The sequence below is a fragment of the Odocoileus virginianus genome, chromosome 2 (genome assembly GCF_023699985.2).
Source record: "Odocoileus virginianus isolate 20LAN1187 ecotype Illinois chromosome 2, Ovbor_1.2, whole genome shotgun sequence".
NCBI lineage: Eukaryota > Metazoa > Chordata > Mammalia > Artiodactyla > Cervidae > Odocoileus > Odocoileus virginianus.
In genome coordinates this window covers 95284237-95304562 of record NC_069675.1, presented here as the reverse complement: position 1 = coordinate 95304562, position 20326 = coordinate 95284237, and the positions used below count along the sequence as shown (strand labels likewise).

The 20326-nt window shown below is 54.3% G+C and overlaps 2 protein-coding genes across 4 annotated transcripts in view; one reads left to right on the top strand and one right to left on the bottom strand.

Annotated features, from left to right (window-relative positions):
- PTGES (prostaglandin E synthase) overlaps positions 1–2825 on the top strand; it is a 42002-nt gene extending 39177 nt beyond the window's left edge. For all 3 annotated transcript variants that reach the window (XM_020874949.2, XM_070454484.1, XM_070454487.1), the window contains one exon: positions 2197–2825. In XM_020874949.2, the coding sequence (XP_020730608.1) occupies positions 2197–2446 (250 nt within the window). In that variant the 3' untranslated portion in view covers positions 2447–2825. The remainder of the gene's footprint in view (positions 1–2196) is intronic.
- A 10630-nt stretch (positions 2826–13455) lies between these two features.
- Positions 13456–20326, bottom strand: part of PRRX2 (paired related homeobox 2) — a 50381-nt gene continuing 43510 nt past the window's right edge. The window contains exons 2-4 of the mRNA XM_070454477.1: positions 16193–16380; positions 15192–15370; positions 13456–13945 (exon numbers count right to left, since the gene is read on the bottom strand). Coding sequence (XP_070310578.1) covers positions 13810–13945; positions 15192–15370; positions 16193–16380 — 503 coding nt within the window. The 3' untranslated portion in view covers positions 13456–13809. The remainder of the gene's footprint in view (positions 13946–15191; positions 15371–16192; positions 16381–20326) is intronic.

Below are 20326 nucleotides of genomic sequence, written 5' to 3'. Positions count from 1 at the left end.
TCATATGCTAGTTATGCTTTTCCTGAAACTTTCCCAGAAACGTCCAGGATGACAAAAATACTCCCCACTGGCACCATCTCGTGAGTCACCTGTGGGAGGCAGACCACATTTTCTGGGACACATAGACTTCACGAGAAATGGGTTGTCCGAGGTGTCTGTCTGAGTGTGTGTGTGTGGGTGGGGGGGTTCTTGTTACACAGCTCCTTCTCCATAGCACGGGATGATTTTATAGCCACAGTTGCTGCCTCTTCCCAGATAACATAAGAGACTTGCTCAATTGAGGATCTGGAGTGGCCCCCATCCTCAGTTCCCTCCCACTTTGTCCCTGAAGCCAAGACCTGGCCAGCTTCTTTCACATGGGCATCTAGCAGTATTTCCCCCAGTTTGTGAGACCAGCCCTGCTATAGACTTGTGTTCTCTGGGGCTGGGTCCCGAGGTGGGGCTCTGTGAGATAAGGAGAAGGAAGACTCATGTTTGATCCAAGATATGGGGACAGAGACACCAACTGCTGTGTCCTGAGTCTGATGTAAGAAAGATCCAGGCCCTGATGGGTTTTTGTACGGGAGCTTTTGTACACCCAGAATGAATTCCAGACCCCTTACTCTGCTTCTTGAGGGCTCTCTCCCCAGCTTATCCTGATCCTGCCTCACTCCCTCTTATGACCACATTCCAGACACATGTGGAATGCTCGCTTCCTGAGCCTTCAACACACTCTGCCCATTCCCACCTCAGGGCCTTTGCACCTGCCCATCCTTCTCCCTGGAGAGTTCATCCCTACACAGATGGCCCCTCATTTTTCAGGCTTCCCCACAAATGTTTCCTTCCCTGACCACACCCACCCTAGTCATGCTGCAGAGACCCCTGCAGCCCTGGATTGTGGAGTACTCCTCCTCCCCGCCCTGCCCAATTCCTAGCATCCACATGCCATGGCCCTTGGCTGAGACTCTTTGCGTGAGTGGGAGGGAAGAGGAGGACCACAGCAGGTCCCCACTTAGGGGCTGTTGGGCCTGGCTTGCTGGTGCAACCTTGGTGAAACCTTCCAGCTGAAAGGCTTGGAGAAGGGGCTTCGCTTCCAGCAGCATCTCCACGCCTCACACATGTGGCCTGTCCTCAGGGGAGGTCACAGCTCGGGCACTGTGTTCCTGTTTATTTGCGCCTCCAGCATGCCATCTCTGGCTTTGGTCTCTTGCTTAGTCTCTAATTTATGGGACTCGACCTCCCTCCACAGAGGAAGCTGCCCATTAGCAGGAGTCATGGAAAATGTGAACCGGCTCTTAGCTGAAGTGGATGAGTTTTCTTTGTTGGTCATTTTTTTATGGCCGGGTTAAACACAGCCACCCCCACGCTCACCCCCATCACCGCATATACACACACACTTGATCATTTTAAACAAAGAAAGAAGCAGGGTAGCAAAGATGAAACAGCCTCACTACTGTCCAGCGATTGGCTGGCTCCATGAGTGGAAGTTGTTACTGTTATCCCTGAATCCCCGAGAGGAGGAAGGGTTTGCTTAGATTTAGGGGCAGAAGACAAAGCCAGGCGTGGCTGTCAGACATGTGCTCTTAGCCCGTCCTACTGGGGAGGGCCAAGGAACCTGCATTCAGAAGGAAGCGGCCTCAGAAAAGCCCTGCCTTGGGGAAAGGTACACAGCATGGACTGGGGAGTGCCCTGGTAATCTAGTGGTTTGGATTCAGCACTTCCACTACTGTGTCCTGGGTTCAATTCCTGGTCAGGGAACTGAGATCTCATAAGCCATGTGGAACAGCCAAAATTGAAAAAAAAAAAATGATCAGGGGCTGGAGGCAGACCTAGGCCCTGCCCCAGCTCTCACGCAACCCCAGTGAACCCCACTTTTCCCTGCTGGTGTCCAAGGCCAGAGGGGAGGCCGGGGGAGACCATGGAAGGTGCTGGGTCCTGGCGAGCCCTAGGGCTTGGTAGGAAAACCTAGGTGGCAGCCCTTCATGGCTCCCAGGCCATTAACAGGGCTGCACTTCCTGAGCTGCTTGCAGGCACCAGCTTGGAGTCATGGTCCCCCTCTGCCTCTGGGGTACCTCCTTGTCCTGGCCACAACGGATGTGAGTCTGGCACCCCAGAGATGATTCCCAGGGGTGCAGGGCCTTTGGGGGCAGAGGGTTCCAGCATCCAGGACATTCTCAAAGCTGACACCTGGCTGACCGCACCCCTTTGCCTTCTCAGAGCCCACCGGAACGACATGGAGACCATCTACCCCTTCCTGTTCCTGGGCTTTGTCTACTGCTTCCTCGGGCCAAACCCCTTCGTCGCCCGGATGCACTTCCTGGTCTTCTTCCTGGGCCGCATGGTACACACCGTGGCCTACCTGGGGAAACTGCGGGCGCCCACCCGCTCCCTGGCCTACACTCTGGCCCAGCTCCCCTGTGCCTCCATGGCCCTGCAGATTGTCTGGGAGGCAGCCCGCCACCTGTGACCAGCCACGGACGCCACCTGGGCCGCCAGACCCCTGGCCACGAGCCACCGGGGCTGAACCTGGGGGACCGATGGCCCCTTTGAGATTGTGACAGGCCCCGGGGCCTGGTTTCCTGGCGACTGACTGAGCACATGATCTTGGGCCCAGGGGGCCTGTGTGTGTTTGCCAGTGTGTCCCCTGGATTCCTGGGTGAAGTGGCCGATTTTGGAACCGTTTAGAGATGGATCGTCATGATTGATAGAAAATTCTTCCACCGTAAAAACCTCCCTCCCTCTTCCTCCCCAATGCTGGGAAAAGTGAACAGAGACTCGGTTCAGGTTTTGGAACCTAATGACCTTCTGAATCCAGGGATGTAATAAATGAGGACTTCTCACCTCCACCGCAGAGATTCTGGTTCGGCTGGTCAAGAGGGGAGCCTGGGCATCTGCCTTTTTGGAAAGCTCCCTTGAGAGTCCCAGTGATGGCGGGGCCTGGGTACCATTGCCAGTTCTGTCTTGGGGAGGGCCCAGGGCAGGCAGGGTGTGAATTTCCCGTAGGATGGGAGTTGAGTGAGGTGGGGGTGGGGTTGTGTGCCTTCGTGCCCCGCTGACACTTCCCTGTGTTCCGGCCAAGTTCCTCGGCTTGATGTTTCTCTCCTTGGCACAGGCGCTGATTGGGAGGGCCCACCAGCCTTCTCTTCCTGAGGCTTTAGTTGCTCCAAAGCGCTGTCAATCAAGAATGATGTGCTTTGAAGGACCAACCGCTAGAAGGAATTTTCTGGCTCCTTCCATATTTGTGAGGTTTGAAAACCGCCAATGTGCCCCTGGACCCTTGGTCTAAGACTGTGTGGGTTCAGTCATTAAGAAGTGTCTGACCAGCTCAGCGCCTTGCCTGCTGCTTCCTGGCCATCTGCTGCTGTCCGGGCTGGTCAAGGATCTGGCTCCCTGGACACTTTTGTGGGCTTGTATCTAGGGGCAAACACACAAACACGCCCAGACTAGGGCGTTACACCACCCAGAATGCAAGCAGACTCCTGGGAGACACCCTCTCCACCTCCTGCCACGGGCAAGTAGGAGGGGCACTCAGCCAGCGTTCTGGCAGAGGAGGAAATCAAAGCTCAGAGTGGACTCCCTGCAGTGCGGGATCAGCTCTGAACCCAGCTTGTGTCTGGCTTCCAAACCGGCTCTAACCACTGCGCCCTCCTGCCTCACTTTCCACACCCAGCCACCCCCCTCCTCCCAGCACTGCCCCTTTCTTCTAGGATCCGGGGACGCCCCCTGCCACCACCCTGCATCCCCTGAACTTCTGCCCCGGAGGACTGATGAGGACTGACGGGCTTGCCTAGTAGGGCGGCGGGAGGGGGGCGGGCCTCCCTGGGGACCCCAGGCCTCACAAGAATTTTGAGTTAGGCCCCGTCCGGCCGCGCTGGGAGCTGCCAGTGGGTAACACTGCCCCCTGGTGGTGAGATGAGCCTCTGTTCAGGAAAAGGGAAAAAGTGAAAGTCTCTCAGTTGCGTCTGACTCTTTGCTACCCCATGGACTGAATTCTCTAGGCCAGAACACTGGAGTGGGTAGCCTATCCCTTCTCCAGAGGCTTCCCGACCCAGGAATCGAACCAGGGTCTCTTGCATCGCAGGCGGATTCTTTACCAACTGAGCTATCAGGGAAGCCCCAAAATACTTATTTATATTATTATTATTATCAGCTGCATCGAGTCTTCGTTAAAGTGCATGGGCTTAGTTGTACCATGGCATGTGAGATCTTAGGTACCCGACCAGGGATCAAACCTGCGTCCCCTGCATTGAAAGCATGGAATCTAAACCACTGGCCCGTCCCTTCAAAGGCTGCCACTGCACATACGGGAAACAGGAAGGCACAGCCCCGTGTGCAGTGCCTGCTGTCCACTAAGCAGGGGCTGGGCGTGGTGTTCACAACTTTTTTTCCACGCTTGAAGCTTAAACACATCCCAGGAGGGAGGTATTTCTGCTTTTTGATGAGGAAAGGCTCAAAGGAACCGCGCCTTGTCCAGCGTCCCTGAGCTGGGGTGGAACAGAGGCACGGACCTAGTGTGCGCGCTTGTATTTTAATATTTTCCCTTTGGGGGAAAGAGGGGCTGAGAAGGCAAAGTGCCCAGATCAGACCCGGGTGAGGAGGGCATCCGACACTCACGGGGACTCTTGACCCTGGAAATAGGTGAGGGGGCGCCCCTCAGAGCTGCAGGGGCCACAGCCCCTTGTGTCTGGGCCCCTCGGTCGCTGAGCCGAAACAGTGGGGCTGGGCGGAGAGCAAGCCTTCAGACGGTGACAACTCCAAGCGCTCAGCGCCCTAATGGGGGGGGGGGCAGTGGGAGCCCCAGGAGGGCCTCTAATCCCTGCTGGGGGGGGGCTTCCTGGAGGAGGTGGCAACTCACCCGTGATGGGGGTAAGTCAGGCTGGTTTGGTTTTTTGGGGGGCTGTCCAATCAGGCTGAGGGAAATGAGCTGCAAACAAGAGCAGAGCTCAGCCCCCTGAGGTCAGCGCCTGGGAAGTGGAGGGGAGGCGTGCGAGGGAGGGGACCGTGAAGGGAGGATGATGGGGTTTTGATGAACGGTGGGGCTGCGGGGGGAGCTGTGGATGAGGAGGGGAAGGAGGTTAAAGGGGTGAGCGGCAGCGGGGCTCCTTCGAAGCTTTGGAGCCTTGTGGGGGTTCCGAGCCAGGCTGGGGACAAGCCGGTGTGGGCCTGGGGATCTGGGTTTGTTTGACCAACCCTCTCTCTTGGAGAGAGAAGGCAGTGAAGTGAGGTCAACAGCTGGGCAGTGGCCCTTGATCCCTGGGTGGTACAGACGGTGCCCAACTGCCCCTCTAGGAGCTGGAGGGGGGACTGCCCAGGAGAGAGGTGCGTGCAGCCCAGCGGCGGGGAGGTGCTGTCCAGGGGCAGCTGGCAGGAGCCAGGTGACTTTTCCAGAACAGACCCAACCCTCCAGGACTGGGGAAGGGCTGCTTTTGTGACCTCCCCAGTGGGGAGCAGCTGCCCCTGTGGCTGCACACCCAGGCCCACGAAAGCCTGTGTGCCTCTCCTGGGCAGCAGTGGGTGAGACAGGTGAGGCAGGGGGGGGTCTGCTGACCAGTGCTCAGCCCCACCCCCACCCTGCCCCAGGCCATGCTGGGCACCAGCGCCAGTTGCCCTCGGGCCCCAGCCTGAGTTCCTCTGACTTCCCTCTCACCCTCCTGGGCTCCACCCGCACATGAGACCCCCCACCTTCCTCTTGACCCTGGGCAGGGGCGGGGGGGCTGGTGGAGCAAAGCAGAGGCCGTGCAGAGGGTGGGGCGGTGCAGAGCCTGGGGCCTCTGGAACCAAGGCCCAGGGTGCAGGCAAGGACTTTGGGGCACAGTCTGGGCCTGGAAACACAAGGTTGTCCCTGGCTGGGGCTTGGTGTCTGGGAAGGGGGCATCCTCTCCTCAGCTCTGAGTCAGATGAAAGCCCCGAGCAGGGCCAGGATGTCACACAGACCCCAGGGTCACAGGGCCCTTGGGCTGCGAGTTGAGGCTGTCACCTCAAAGTGTTGCCAATGTGGTTTAATGCTGTAGAACCTTTTCTCCCATCCCAGGACACACCCATTCTGAGGAAGCCCACGCCAGGTGATGGCCAGTGGGCCCCAACTGGACTCCCCAGTCTTCTAGGAGGCCCCTTGGGGGAGTCGCTGGGGCTCCCTCGTTTAATGGATTTCACGGCTCTAGCCTTCAAGAGTGTGTGGTCCTTGGTACGTGGTACCCTGGTACGTGAGGGACTTGAAGGAACAGGCCAGGATGAGAGGACAAAGGGGCTGGTTTTCAGCCCTGGAGGCAGGATCGGAACCTGGGGTCCCCCTCGGAAGGTGGAGCCCAAGCCCCACAACATTAAGGGCTACCGGGACTTCTGTGTGTGTCCCAGGAGGCCACTGGCTTCTGGGGCCGGAAGCTTGTGTGTGCCAGGCCCTCCGCTGGCTTCTTCCCACTCGGCGGGGGCTGGCAAGCCCCGCAGCATCTTCCTTCCTCCTTGTCCGCCTCTCCCTCTAGAATGTGCGTTTTGGGGGAGCAGAAATTTGGGTTTGTGTCGTTCCCTGCGCACCTGTGTCCCCAGGGCTTGTAAGAGCACCTGGCTTTTAGGGCATGTCTATTAATGAATGAATGATGTGTAAAATAAATGTATATGTGTGTGTGTGTGCACGTAGTATAGACATAGGGATTCAGAACTGGTTTTATCCCAGATGGAATTCCACAACAGAAAAATATGAATTGAGGGTGTTTGGCATAGGGGAGATGTCATTGGTGTGTCATAGATGCAGGTGATATTTGTTCTCAGGAGCTCAAAATCTGGCCCTTTGTCATTGTTTGAGATTTTCCTTAATAATACCTCTGCACTTCTTCCCAGGGCTTTCAATGGTCCATAGCATGAATTTTAACAGCTCCCTAGCCTTCCATCATCCCGGATACCCTCATCATTCATTTATCTTCCCTTATTGTTGGATAATTAATTTTCCAAGCTGCATCAGCTTAAGCAATGCTTTCTTGGGCACCTTCGAACATAAATCTCTGTGCCAATCTATTGTTTTCAGGTACATTACTAGAAGTAAAATTACTGGGCCAAAAGGCATGCCTGTTTTTTATGGCGTGTAGTATATATTGTTCTCCAAAAAGGTGGCTCCAATTTGAATAGGGTTCTAAAAAGAGTTTTGTCAACTTTTAGTACCCAAGTAGGGAAATGTACAAGTGTGCATAGAGACCACCCACAATCTACCTCCCTGAGAAAACAACAGTTCACGCTATGACTTTCCAGATTTTTAAACTATGCTTATTAAATAAACATACAAACTGTATGTAAAATATGTAATATGCATATATTTTATGCATATTAAACACATGATATTAATACTTTGTATATTACCTCCCTTCCCCGGAGATCCTGCTGTGTGGCCACCCAGGAGACAGTGGTTGCTCCTCCTGGTCTGTGTGCCCACCAAGAAGATGTTGAGTAGCTTCATTTTTTTACAGTTTGAATTATGAAAATAATAGAGCTGTTCTTTCCATTTTCCGAATATAAAATTATGACGTTGGATTATCCTGTTTCATACTACACACATCTCCTCCGACATGCGGATGGGCCTGCCGTCTAGAATTTAACTTGCTTTAAAAAAAAAATTTGTGTATTTTTGGCTGTGCTGGGTCTTCACTGCTGGGTGGACTTTTCTCTAGTTGTGCGAGCGAGGGCCAGTCTCTAGTTGCAGTGAATGGGTTTCTCGTTGCAGTGGCTCCTCTTGTTGTGGAGCCCCGAATCTAGGGCACTCAGGCTCAGCAGTTGCGGTTCCCCGGGCTCTAGAGCACAGGCTCAGTAGTTGTGGCACACAGACTTAGCTGCTCCGCGGCATGTGGGATCTTCCCTGACCAGGGATCGAACTTGTGTCTCCTGCACTGGCAGATGGAGTCTCCATCACTGAGCCTCCAAGGAAGTCCCTTAACTTGCTTAAAAAAAAAAAATTGTAACCCTCCAGGGAATACATTTTCACTGGAGGAGGAGGACTGGCTGGGCAGGATGCTGCTGCAAGGGGAGTGTGGGAGGAGGGGACACCGTGGGGAGAGGGGATGAGTTGTCAAGATTGTCTGAAGAATCTGGGGTAGAAACAAGAGGGGCTTAAGGCTGGACATGGAGAGCAGAACTGGATGCCAGGACCTCAACACCTGATCTGGGTGATGGGACCTTGTTGGGAGGGTACTGGGGGGCCCCAGGAGGCTTTAGGCAGGAGAGAGACTTGATCAAGACTGTCATTTAGGGCAGTTAATCAGAATGGCTCAGAAGGTGCTAAGATGGCAGGTAATTTGAGCAGAGGCTTCAGGTCTCTGTCGTGGGTCTGGGGTCCTTTGGGTGTGCCATGGATAGAGAGAAGCCAGGCTCAAGTGGACTTCCAAGCTCCGTCTCCATCTGCTTTAGCTTTTGATGTTGGGTAACGAGTTGCCAGAAACATAGCAGCTGAAAACAACATCCAGAGACTTCCCTGGAGGTCCAGTGGTTAATGTTCTGCTCCCACTGCAGGGGGCACAGGTTCAATCCCTGGTCTCCTGGTTGGGGAACTAAGATCCCACAAGCTGTGTGGCACAGCAAAAAGAAAAAACAATAAAGAAAGAAAACAACAACCATTTATGATCTTACGGTTTCTATAGGCCGGGAGCCTGGGCACAGCTTAACTGGGTCATCTGCTCAGGGTTTCACAGGCTGCAGTCAAGGAGTCCCCAGCTGAGGTCTCATCTGGAGTTCAGTGTCCTCTCCTGAGCTCATACAGATGTCAGCAGGATTGGTTTCTTGTTTGTTTCTCAAGGCTAGAGGGAGCCTCCCTCTCTGCTCTGAATTTCTTCTTCCAGGAAAGACCTGCTCTCTTTTAAAGGGCTTACCTGATTAGGCCAGGCCCACCCAGGACAATCCCCCTTTTGATCAAAGTCAACTGAGTAGGCACCTTAATCACATAAAGTCAGAGATTCCACCCCTACCCAAGGAGAGGGTATGATGAAAAGTGTGTCTGCCTGGGGTGGGAATCATGGGGCCATCCTAGAATTATGCCATCCACACTACTTTTTCTAGGGCACCTTCTGAGTTCAAGGGGCCCACTCCTGACCCCTCATATTCCCAAGTTCAATCCATTCCCACGTCTTCTAAGATGTGAGCTAAATGTTAAGAAGCTCTCAATTCACTCTTTCCAGCACTTTCAATAGAGAAGGGAATTCTTGATAATCACAAGCTTCAAGACCTGGAGGACTCCCAGTGGGGTAACAGGAGTGAAGGGGAGAGCTTCAGATGGGGGCTACTCACTCATCAATAGTCACTGGAAAGACAAGTCCATCTCTGAACTGAGGCACCATGAAAGGGACATAAAAGGGAAGAAAGCACTTTTTTCTCCTACTTCAAAGAGCTACTTATATAGCTGGGACGATCACATTGGCCTGCTTGTCTTGTTTCCCTGTGAGGTTATTAATCTCATTACAGAAAACATGGAGACAAGTGGATTGTGAGCCATTATAAAGTATTTACATTCTGGTTTGGGTCTTCCCAGATTTTTTACATTGCATGAAAATGTATGACAAACATCTTGGCACACATTGCTACCCTCTCCCCGGCCCCTCCCCCTTATTTTGGATTACTTTTTGAAGTAGGGCTTAGAGAAGGAATAACTGGGTGAAAGTATGCAAGCCTTTTTGAGGCTGTTGGTACATTTTCCAAAATGCTTGTGTTGATGTTTATACAGGGACCCCTGCTGGTGATTTGGGACTTGCTTGTTACTTTGTCTTCAGGTCAGGAGCCTGGGCCGGCTCTGGCCATCTGTGTGGGAGAGAGCCCTGGTTCTCCCAGCTCTGTGTCTGGCTGGACAGACACAGAGCTCCCCACAGCGCCCTCCAGGGGCCAGAAGCAAAAGTGCAGAAGCTGGGGGTGCCATGTTGCTTTGGTACCCGCCCCCCGACCCCAGCTATGCCCACGGAGTGTGTGCTTGCAAGGGGCAAAGGGGAGAGCCAGACTCTCTGGGCAAGGAAAGCCAATTTTACTCCAGAATGGGGAGTATGTTGACTTTCTCAAACTCCACCCCTCACTGTATTTTTCCACCAAAACCACGAAAGCGCTTGTTGATGGAGGGTCACTCCATGCCAACAACCCTGAGAGGTGGCTTCTGTCATCACCCCCACTTCACAGAGGAGGGAAACTGAGGCCTGGAGATGTGCCTCGCCTAAGGTAAAACTCTGGTCTTTATTTCTCAGGTTTTGGGTTTGGCAAGAAGAGCCAGAGTTTGCCTTTCCTTCCATCTCTCCTTCTTTCTCTCAAGTTCCCATCTTTCAAACAGAAACAGAAGCCGAGGCACACCATGCCCCGTCCAAAGCCTGCTTGGCCAAATGGGCAAAGGGGAGGCGGAGGGAGGAGGATTCCAAAGTCTCCCAGCCTGGGACGGGGGCCTCGGGTACCTTATCCTCATGGAAAAATTATATCCCTGGATGGTTGCCCAGGGGGCTGCCCACGCAAGCCCTGTAATTAGGGCTACAATAGCGACAGCAATGTTGGAATATATTTTCTTTCACAAGGAGGGCCCCGGTGCTCCCTCCCTAAGCTCCCCAGAGCTGCATGTGTAAACGATTAAGCCGGTTTGTTTTTTCTAGAGTGCTGGGGAGGAAGTGACATTGACATCCTTGCGGCCTGATGGCAGGGCCAGCGCCTCTGTGGGAACCGGGCCCACGGCTCTCTCTCTGAACCTGGTCTCAGGACCCGCCTTTCCAGGCCCTAGTGGGAGCCCCTCGCCCAGTGGGAGCCCCCCGCCCGGTGGGAGCCCATCTCTGCTGCAGGCAGCCCCAACCTGGCGATGCTTCATGGCCGCTCCCTTTGTACTGAAAATAGAAAGACCAGATGTGCCTCTGTCTAAACTCCGGAGTGCTGCCCGGAACCTGGGCGGGCTCGTCCACTCGCTCACGACCAGTCCAGTGCTTCTGGGAGGAAAGAGACCATTTTTCTTGGTTGCCCATGAGGGCACAGCTCTGGACCCTGTGCACTGGCTCTTGGCTGGTGCAAATACCCAGGGCGGGCAGGGGAGCAGTAAGCTCCTTGTCAGGGAGCACCTTGCTCAGACCAGGATGGCCCCAGTGCTCGTCCGGGGGGGAAGGGCACTGATGAGCCCTTCAGTGGCCAGCAGGTGGAAGAAGAAGATGGCTGGCTTCTTCCCGCCACCTCTACCAGGTGAGTCCTGTTTCCAGGGTCTCTTCCTCCCGGGCGCATCCCTGTGTTTAAACCACATCCTGGCCCCCTGGCCTCCCGAGTCCAACAGCTAGTCATCAACCTCTGTCTCTGCTGGATCCGGGACGCCTCCTGGATCGCCCACTCTGTCCTCATCTGGTCCAGGCTGCTGCCCTCCTGCCTAGACAGCCTCTGCAGGGGTCTCTCTGCCTCCACACAGAGTCCAAGGTGAGGAGGGGGGTCCCTCCACGAAGCAAATCCCCTCCATGACTCCTGCCAGGATGATATCCGCACTTCAGATCTGGCCACACAAACCCCACGTGAACTGGTCCCTGCTTCTGTCCGTCTTCATCCTGCATGAGATCTAGACCCAGAACTGTCCCCCACTGGCCCAAAGAGACTGCTTCTGGCCTACTGCAGGGCCTTTACACATGCTGTTCCCCTAGCCAGAAACACTGTTCTCCCTCCCCTCTTCATCTTTCCAGGACACCTCTTCCAGGAAGCCTGCCTGGATGCCTTAGATGAAACTTGGGGCTCCCTGTGATTGAGATGGCCTCTGTAGCCAGGGACCCCATGTCAGTTCTCTGCTATCTGCTCAGGGCCCTGCATACTTCAAGAGTTTTATATTTGTTCAGTTTATGAATGGCAAATGGAGACACAGAAATCACTTGCCCGAGGCAGAGGCCAAACTGAGCAAGAAGACACAGCTCTGACTGTCGCCCCCTCACCCCCATCCCTGTCCCCCGTCACACACACATGATCAGGGCACTGGTCTCTCCTTGCTCTGGCCCCTGTAGTCAGGTGGCAGACCCAGCTGCAGACATCAGCAGAATGACCCTCCCTACGCCTTTAGCCAGAGCCAGTGCCTCCCCTCACTGGTGCCCCCCCTCCGTGGACCAGAGCCCCAACCTCCCATCACAGTCACACGGCGATGGTCCCGGTGGCCTTTGGCAGTTCTGAAGAAGGTGACACCCGCCCCACAGGAACTGTGTTTTCATGGTGGAATTCCCAGTGGAAGATGGGGAAGAATCTCTGGGGGTGACTTGGGGGAGATGGGGAAGGTCCTCACCTCACTCGGGGACAGTCACACCTTCTAAAACAAAAACAGAAACCGTTTCTTATGTTAGGATTGCCATGTGGCTTTGACCTGTTCAAGGTCACGTGGAAGATGCAGCCTGTGGCGAGGATGCTGGCCCTTTTGGGGCACTTTGATACCGTGTGGGCAGGGCAGACTGGAGAAGAGGGGTCCACTCGTGGAGTCCAGCAGTGTGATGAGGGGCCTGAACACTTATGGGTCATCTCGGGGTCGGGAAGTGTGTTTTTTTGTTTTTCTATTTTTTTTTGGCTATGCCACGTGGCTTGTAGGATCTGGTTCCCCAGTCAGGGATTGAATCTGGGAGACAGCAGTGAAAGCACTTAGTTCTAACCACTGGCGGGCATGCATGCTAAGTCACTTCAGTCGTGTCCTACTCTTAGAATAGTGGAGGTGGGTTGCCATGCCTGCTTCCAGGGGACCTTCCCCACCCAGGGATCGAATCCATGTCTCTTATGTCTCCTGCATTGCAAGGTGGGAGAGAACCTTACCACTAGCGCCACCTGGGAAGCTCTAACCACTGGACCCCCAGGGAATTCCCCTGGGAGGTGTGGTCTCACTTCCTGGGGGCTGGTTGCAGAAACGACCTCTTAACCTCCCTGGAGGCTATGCCCATCAGGAGGGGGGGCCTGGGGCCAGATGGAAAGGGCTGGCTTCAGACCACTCCCCTCACTACACAATTTTCTGCAGACTCCTAAGTGGCTTCTGGCACCCATGTCCTCTGTCACCCCCAGTAACCATCTGGGAAAGTGCATCCTGGAGAACTTGGGAGAAGGGCTCTGGTGGTCGTGGCTGTTAGGACCACTCTGTCCTGTGAGCCCACCTGGGGCCTCCACTCTGCACGCCCACTGTCTGGGCCATTTGCCCAGGCCCCTCCACAGCCAAAGGCCCAGGGGGACCCACATCTCCTGCATGTCCAGCAGTGAGGGCTTTAACTCCAGTCTTTGCTCCCCACACCCACACTGCCCCTACCATAGGGTAGGGGAGACACTCCCTGCCCAGAGAGGGCTGGGATCCTGCCCAGAGTCACGAAGCAGTGTTTCTCCCAAACACCTGGGTGTCAGGGGCTCCAGGGCAGGTCTCTGTCCTCCAACCCCACTCCCCGCCCCTGGGGTCTGCAGGGTGATGGGGGACTTTTGCAGAACGAGGGACCCAGATGAGGGCAGCTGGCCCCCAAAGTGGCCCCTCATTGGTTTGCTGTCCTGTCCGCCCTCCCCGCAACCTTTGGGGGCTTAAACAATTTATTCTTTTTTTATTTCTTACAGACAACAGCTTTTTGGCTTTCATACACCAAGTAAGTGAGGTCCTCGGTGAACTGCTATTCCACCTTCTGGCCCAACCCCTCCAAGGATCAGGGGCCGAAGTCTCCAGCGGCCAGGGATGAGGGGCTGAGCCAGGCTCCAGGCGTCTCAGCAGCCTCTTGGGCCCAGGAGTCTGGGCTGCAGAGAAGGGCCAGGAGAGCCCAGCCAGCCTGTCCCGGAGACAGGGGGCAGGAGAAGGTCACTTTCCCGCGTGTCTGCCCTCTTTTCTGTTGTCGTCAGACCAGGGAGGCACTGGGATCCTGGCGGAGCTGGCTGTCAGTTCACGGTGGGCACCTGGCTGTGATGCAGGCTGAACTCCTTGGCCTTGAGACGGAGACTGGCGATGCTGTTGGCCATGTTGACCCCCGGGGTCGCGGGGCCTGAGCCTCCAGGGCTGTAGGGCGGCACCGTGCTGGGGGTGACACAAGACCCAAGGACATGTTGGTGCTGCCCGGAGCTGACCACCCCTGGCTGTCCGTCCTGGGCCCCAGCCTCTGGTCCTCCTGCCTCCCCTCCTCAGCTCGTGGGCAGCCTTCCCCAGGGGCTGGAGGTGACCTGCGGCCGCAAGATTTAGGGTGGAGGCAGAAGGGCCCATGGTCGGCGCTGGGACCTGGAGCCGCCCCTGCAGGTTTGAGGTCATTCCTCACTGGACCAGGAGCTTCCTGCATCCTGTCCACCCCCCACCCCCAGCGCCCACCTGGTGCCTGACACAGAGCAGGATGGGGGTGGGATGAACACACACCTGTATGGAAGGATACCTCTTGATGGTTCTTCTGCCCCAGCTAAGGAGAGGGCAGGGAGGGGGTGGGAGGGCTGTGGGTCTAGCATGGGCATCTCCAGGACTCAGATCCCATGAGCTGACCCACTGGATATCCTGAGACCAGGGCTCTAGCAGAGCTGCTCACACAGACTAAGGGGTGGACAGCACCCCCAGGAGTTGTGGGGTGCAAAACCCCAACTCCCCAGCACCCCCTCCCTCTCCCATCCTGCACTGCCACCTTTTCCGGCTTTAACCAGGACGAAATTGCCCCAGACCTCACCTCTGGGTCTCAGCCAGGTCCCCGGGACTGGGAACCGTCCTTGAGGCCCCTCCCAGCCTCTCTCTGGGATGACCGACAAGAGGTGTTGAGGTGCTCAGGCCAGCCTAGAAAGCTGTTTTTTCTTTCTTTTTTATTTTTAAAAAATATTTATTTAGTCATTTATTTGGCTGCACTGGGTCTTTGTTGTGGCAGGCGGGCTCTTTTAGTTGTGGCTGTTACAGTTCCGCTGAAGTTGTGGGATCTAGTTCCCTGACCAGGGATGGAACCCGGGCCCCCGGCATTGAGAGTGCAGAGACTTAGCCACTGGACCACCAGGGACGTCCCAGAAATTGGCAGCTGTTCAGCTCCCTCAGGGTGACTTGGATTCTCCACTCCCTCCAGACAGGTCTCATCTTGCCAACACGTGCACACACACACACACACACACACACACACACACACACACACACACCTCCTCCATGCCCACAGTCACACGCCTGCCCACACACCCCCAGTCCACAGAGGGCCTGGGCCCCTTTCACAGTTCTCTCCAGAGCCTCCAAGGAATCTGGATCCTAAAACACCCTAAAACACGCTGCCTGCCCCCCAACCCCGACCCGAAGCAGTTCCCACTCTCACCTGTAGGGGGACGAGGCTGTCCAGGAGAGATAGTCCGGGCTCAGCGTGGTGGGCCGGGGAGCCACCGGCTGCTCGATGGCGGCCTCCTGACTGTAGGACTTGAGCAGCGAGGCCGAGCGGTTGGCCAGCATGGCCCGCTCGTTTCTGCGGAACTTGGCCCGGCGGTTTTGAAACCAGACCTGGGGGTGGCAAGGAGCCGTGAGCGGGCTGCCAGGGACACCCAAGTCCTTTTGGACCCACTGTGTGCCTGCTCTGTCACCCACCCTACACTGGCGGCTTCACCTCCCTGAGCCTCAGTTTCCCCATCTGTAAAATGGGGGGCGATATAGTGCCTGCCGCTGGGTCAGTGGTTGGAGAACGTGCGCGTGGGGGAATGAAGGCATGAACCGATGAGCATTTAGCTGCTGGGAGGTTGTAGCGAAGAGAGGTGTATGCTGGGCACTCTGCTCAGGGCTGGCACGGAGCAAGCCCTGGACACTTTAAAACGACTTTTATTTATCAAAACCCTCTGCGCCAGACACTGAGCTAAGCTACAAAAATAACTTTTCTTTCTCATGAGAATGCTCTGAAATAGACCCACGCGGTCCTCATTTTACAGGGAAGCCACCCTACGGGCTTCCCGTTTAGCTCATCTGCCTGCAGTGCAGGAGACCCCGGTTGGGTTCGATTCCTGGGCTGGGAAGATCCCCTGGAGAAGGATTGGAAACCGACTCCAGCATTCTTGCCTGGAGAATCCCGTGGACAGAGAAGCCTGGCGGGCTGCAGTCCATGGGGTCGCAAGAGTCGGACACGACTGAGCGACTAAACCTCCACCACCACCTATGGCACAGAGAGGTTAGGTAGCTTGCTCAAGCTCACGCAGCTGCCAGAGGCAGGGCTCGGATTGGACCCTCAGCCCTCCCGGCCTCAGACGCCCCCGCACGCCTCGGCAGTTCCTTAACCCTGGGTGTGTGGTGGCTGCACACGCTCCTGCGAGGAGCCCACGGGCGCGCAGCGCTCACCTGGACGCGCGCCTCGCTGAGGTTGACCCGCCGGGCCAGCTCCTCCCGCACGAAAGCGTCGGGGTAGTGCGTGCGCTCGAAAACGCGCTCCAGCGCCTGCAGCTGGCTGCTGTTGAAGGTGGTGCGGTTCCGCCGCTGCTTCTTCTTCCGCTTGGCGGCGCTGCTGCGCCCGGGACTGGGGCACTCACCTGCGGAGGGACCCAAGGGTCAGCGCGAGGCCAGGCCGGGCCCCCCCTGCGCCCGCAGGCGCCCACACGGTCGTGACTCAGGCACCAGCTCAGCAACGTGCGCCGAGCGCTTTGACCTGTGTCTTCCCACTGCGGGTGGATGGTCCAGCCCTGAGAGCAGGACCCTTTAGTTCACTCCTTTGTCAATTTCTTCATCCATCCATCCATTCATTCTACAACACACTTACTGAGCGCCTCCGAAGTGGCAGGCACAGGGCTAGGGCCCTGGGGATATAAATGCGAACCAAAGTGGCCAGGGTCCCCCCCCCCTGGGGAGCCAGGGGACAGGTACTTGCTGCCATGAGGGGACAACCGACCTGGGCAGGGAGGGCCAGAGGCATCTACCTGTCCTCAGAAGCTGACTCAGACCCTGAGATATGGTCAACCGCCATGGGCATTTGTTGTTGAATTATAGTAATACATAAAAAGCGCAGTGAAAGTCACAGTTCTGAGAGTCTGCTGCACACAGGTAGGCTTTTTAACACCCACAGACCAGTGGATGCTCACAAAAACTGAGGCAGGTGCTATTCGCCTCCTCATGCCCCATCTACAGAGGACGGGAGTGGGGGGAGTTCACCTACTGTTTCCACATTTCAATTTTACCCAGGGGTTAAACTGCTGACCCTTCATCCTGAAGAGCCCAGCTCATTGCTCACTCCTCCAGGGAGCCCTCCCTGATCACCTGAGTGCACACGGAATTCTCTCTCCTCCATTGCATTCACTGGGCACTTAGAACCAACCTTGTTGTGGTTCAGTACTTCCTTGTGTATCTTATTTTCTTATTAAAAATGTGCATTTTATGGATAAGCAACAAGCTCCTACTGTATAGCACAGGGAACAATATTCAATATCCTATAATTAAGCATAATGGGAAAAGAATATAAAGAAGAATATGTATAGGTATAAGTGAATCACCTTGCTGTACACCAGAAATTAACACACTGTAAATCCAGTGTACTTTAAAAAAAAAGAAGAATACTTCATCAAATTAAAGAATTTGGAGATTTCATGTTAAAACAAAACATATTCTAATAACCAAGTAACATCACTGTCACAGTAACAGATTCAGACAACACAGAAAAGGACAAAGTAAAAGTAATGACTGCCTTCTCTTGACTTTACTCCCCACGCTTTACAAAATTACAAATGTGAATTTAAAATAATTTACAAGCATAACTCTACAAATGACCCTATTTCATTCCTTTTAGTGACTGAGTCATATTCCATTGTGTTCATGTACCACGTCTTCTTTCTCCATTCATTTGTCGTTGAACATTTTGGTTGTTGCCATGTCCTGGCCATTGTAAATAGTGCTGCAATGAATATTAGGGTACATGTGTCAAAGAACGAAATAGGGTCATTTGTAGAGATGTGGGTGGACCTACACTCTGCTGAATAAGTCAGAAAGAGAAAAACAAATATCATGTATTAATGCACATATGTGGAATCTAGAAAAGTGTTACAGATGAACATGCTTCCAGGGTAGGAACAGAGACATAGAGAACAGATGTGGACACGGGGCAGGAAGGAAGGGTGGGAGGAGCTGGGAGATTAGGACGGACATACATGGACGGTGCTGTGCTGCGCTTAGTTGCCCAGTCGTGTCCGGCCCTTTGCGACCCCATGGACTGTAGCCCGCCAGGCGCCTCTGTTCCTGGGGATTCTCCAGGCAAGAACACTGGAGTGGGCTGCCATGCTCCCCTCCAGGGGCCATATATACACTACCATGTGCAAAATAGGTATCTAGTGGGCACCTGCTATAAAGCACAGGAAACGCAGCTCAGTGCTTTGTGATGACCTGGCGGGGGGCGGGGGGGGATAGGGGGTGGCTGGGGAGGAGGAGGTCCAACTGGGAGGGCATATATGGATACTTACAGCGGATTCACTTCATCGCACAGCAGGAACGAATACAATTTTGCAAAGCAATTATACTCCAACAAAACAAAATTTAAAAAGCTTACAAGTATGAGATCATGCTGAACACACTGGTGCTGCCACATGCCTCTTCCTATTTACTATACTCCAGAGACCGCTCCAACCCAGGCCAGCGAGCCAGCCTTCTTTATTTGCATCAAATGCACTGATCTGCACTTTTCCTTTTGTTCCCGCTTTCCCTGGTGGCTCAGCTGGTAAAGAATCTGCCCGCAATGCAGGAGACCTGGGGTCGATCCCTGGGTTGGGAAGATCCCCTGGAGAAGAGAACGGCTACCCACTCCAGTATTCTGGCCTGCAGAATTCCATGGACTACTCCATGGGGTCGAAAAGAACCGAAACAGCTGTCGCAGTAACAGATTCAAACAACACAGGGAGGGACAAAGCAAAAGTTAACGACTCCCTGTTCCCGACTCTGCTCCCCAAGCTTTACAAAATTACACGTGTGATTTTAAAATTATTTATAAGCAAGACTCTACAAATGACCCTATTTCGTTCCTTTTAGTGGTTGCCTTTGAGTGACTTTACCACTTTCACTATCCCACCTTTCACCTGTCAGAACCACTTTAAAATTTGTCTTTGCTTTATCCTTTCAGCATTGCTTTCTGCAATTTTTTTTCAAGTCTAGTATTTTCTCCCGCTCTTCTATTGGAGGCTAGCAGACTACGAACTGCTGGGCCACTCTCTTTGTTCCCACTGAGCAATACGTCCTAGGGGTTTCTCCACCCAGTTCAGAAAGTCCTGCATGCAGCCCCCTACCACTCAGTTGTGCAAACATACTATGTTTTTAAAAATATTTCATTTATTTACTTATTCGGCTGTGCAGGATCTTTCCGTTGTGGCACGCGGGACCTAGTTTCCAGACCCAGAATCAAACCCAGGCCCCCTCTGCATTGGGAGTGCAGAGTCTTCACCACTGGACCACCAGGGAAACCCCTAAACTATGGTTTCTTCAACTAAAACCAGAGCCCTATCGATTGGCAGGTGGTGTGTTTCCAATCTTTTGCAACTCAGAATACCACAGTGAATAACCTCGTGCAAACATGATTTTCTATTTTTGCCAGTGAATATTTGGGACAGATTCCTAGAATTGGGATTGTTGGGCCAGTGAGTAAAATGCTAGCTATAGCCAAGGCCCCCATCCAGGGTTCCCAGCAGCAGTGGACAGGAAGGCCAGTTTTGCTCCCAGTTGGGTCAGCAGAGGATGTGGATAACCTTCTGGATTTGGGGACACACCTTGTATTTTTGCTTCCCCAGTTACATATTCCCTTTATGTTGTTGTTCAGTCACTCAGTTGTGTCCAATTCTGTGACCCCATGGACTGCAGCATGCCAGGCTTCTCTGTCTATCCTTTACTATCTCCAGGAGCTTGCTCAAATTCACATCCATCGAGTCGGTGATGCCACCCAACCATCTGGCCCTCTGTCATCCCCTTCTCCTCCTGCCCTCAATCTTTCCCAGCAAGAGGGTCTTTTCCAATGAGTCAGCTTTTCGCATCAGGTGGCCGAGGTATTGGAGCTTCAGCTTCAGCATCAGTCCCTCCAGTGAATATTCAGGATTGATTTCCTTTAGGACAGACTGGTTTGATCCCATCCTACATTCTTCACATGATGCTGAGTTGTTCAGCTTAGCATTGAGAACATTCCAGGCCCGGCCACAGATACCATTCAATCCTGGCTTTTGAACGCTTCCACGTTCGCAGAGTTTACCGACTCTTGAGCAACCAGCTGGTTGGATTCGAGGGCAAACTGTCTCATGAGTCTGGGAATGGCTGCATGGGGTGGGGGTGGTGGGAGGGGAGTCGTCAAGCAGGAATCAGGCAGGGTTTCCCGGGAAAAGATGACCTTACTAGGTTTGGACCGGTGGTTCCCAATTGAGGGCAATTTAGCCTCCAGGGGACATCTGGCAATGTCTGGAGACATTTTTGATGGTCAGGACTGAGGCAGATGGTGCTCCTAGGATGGAGGTAGAGACT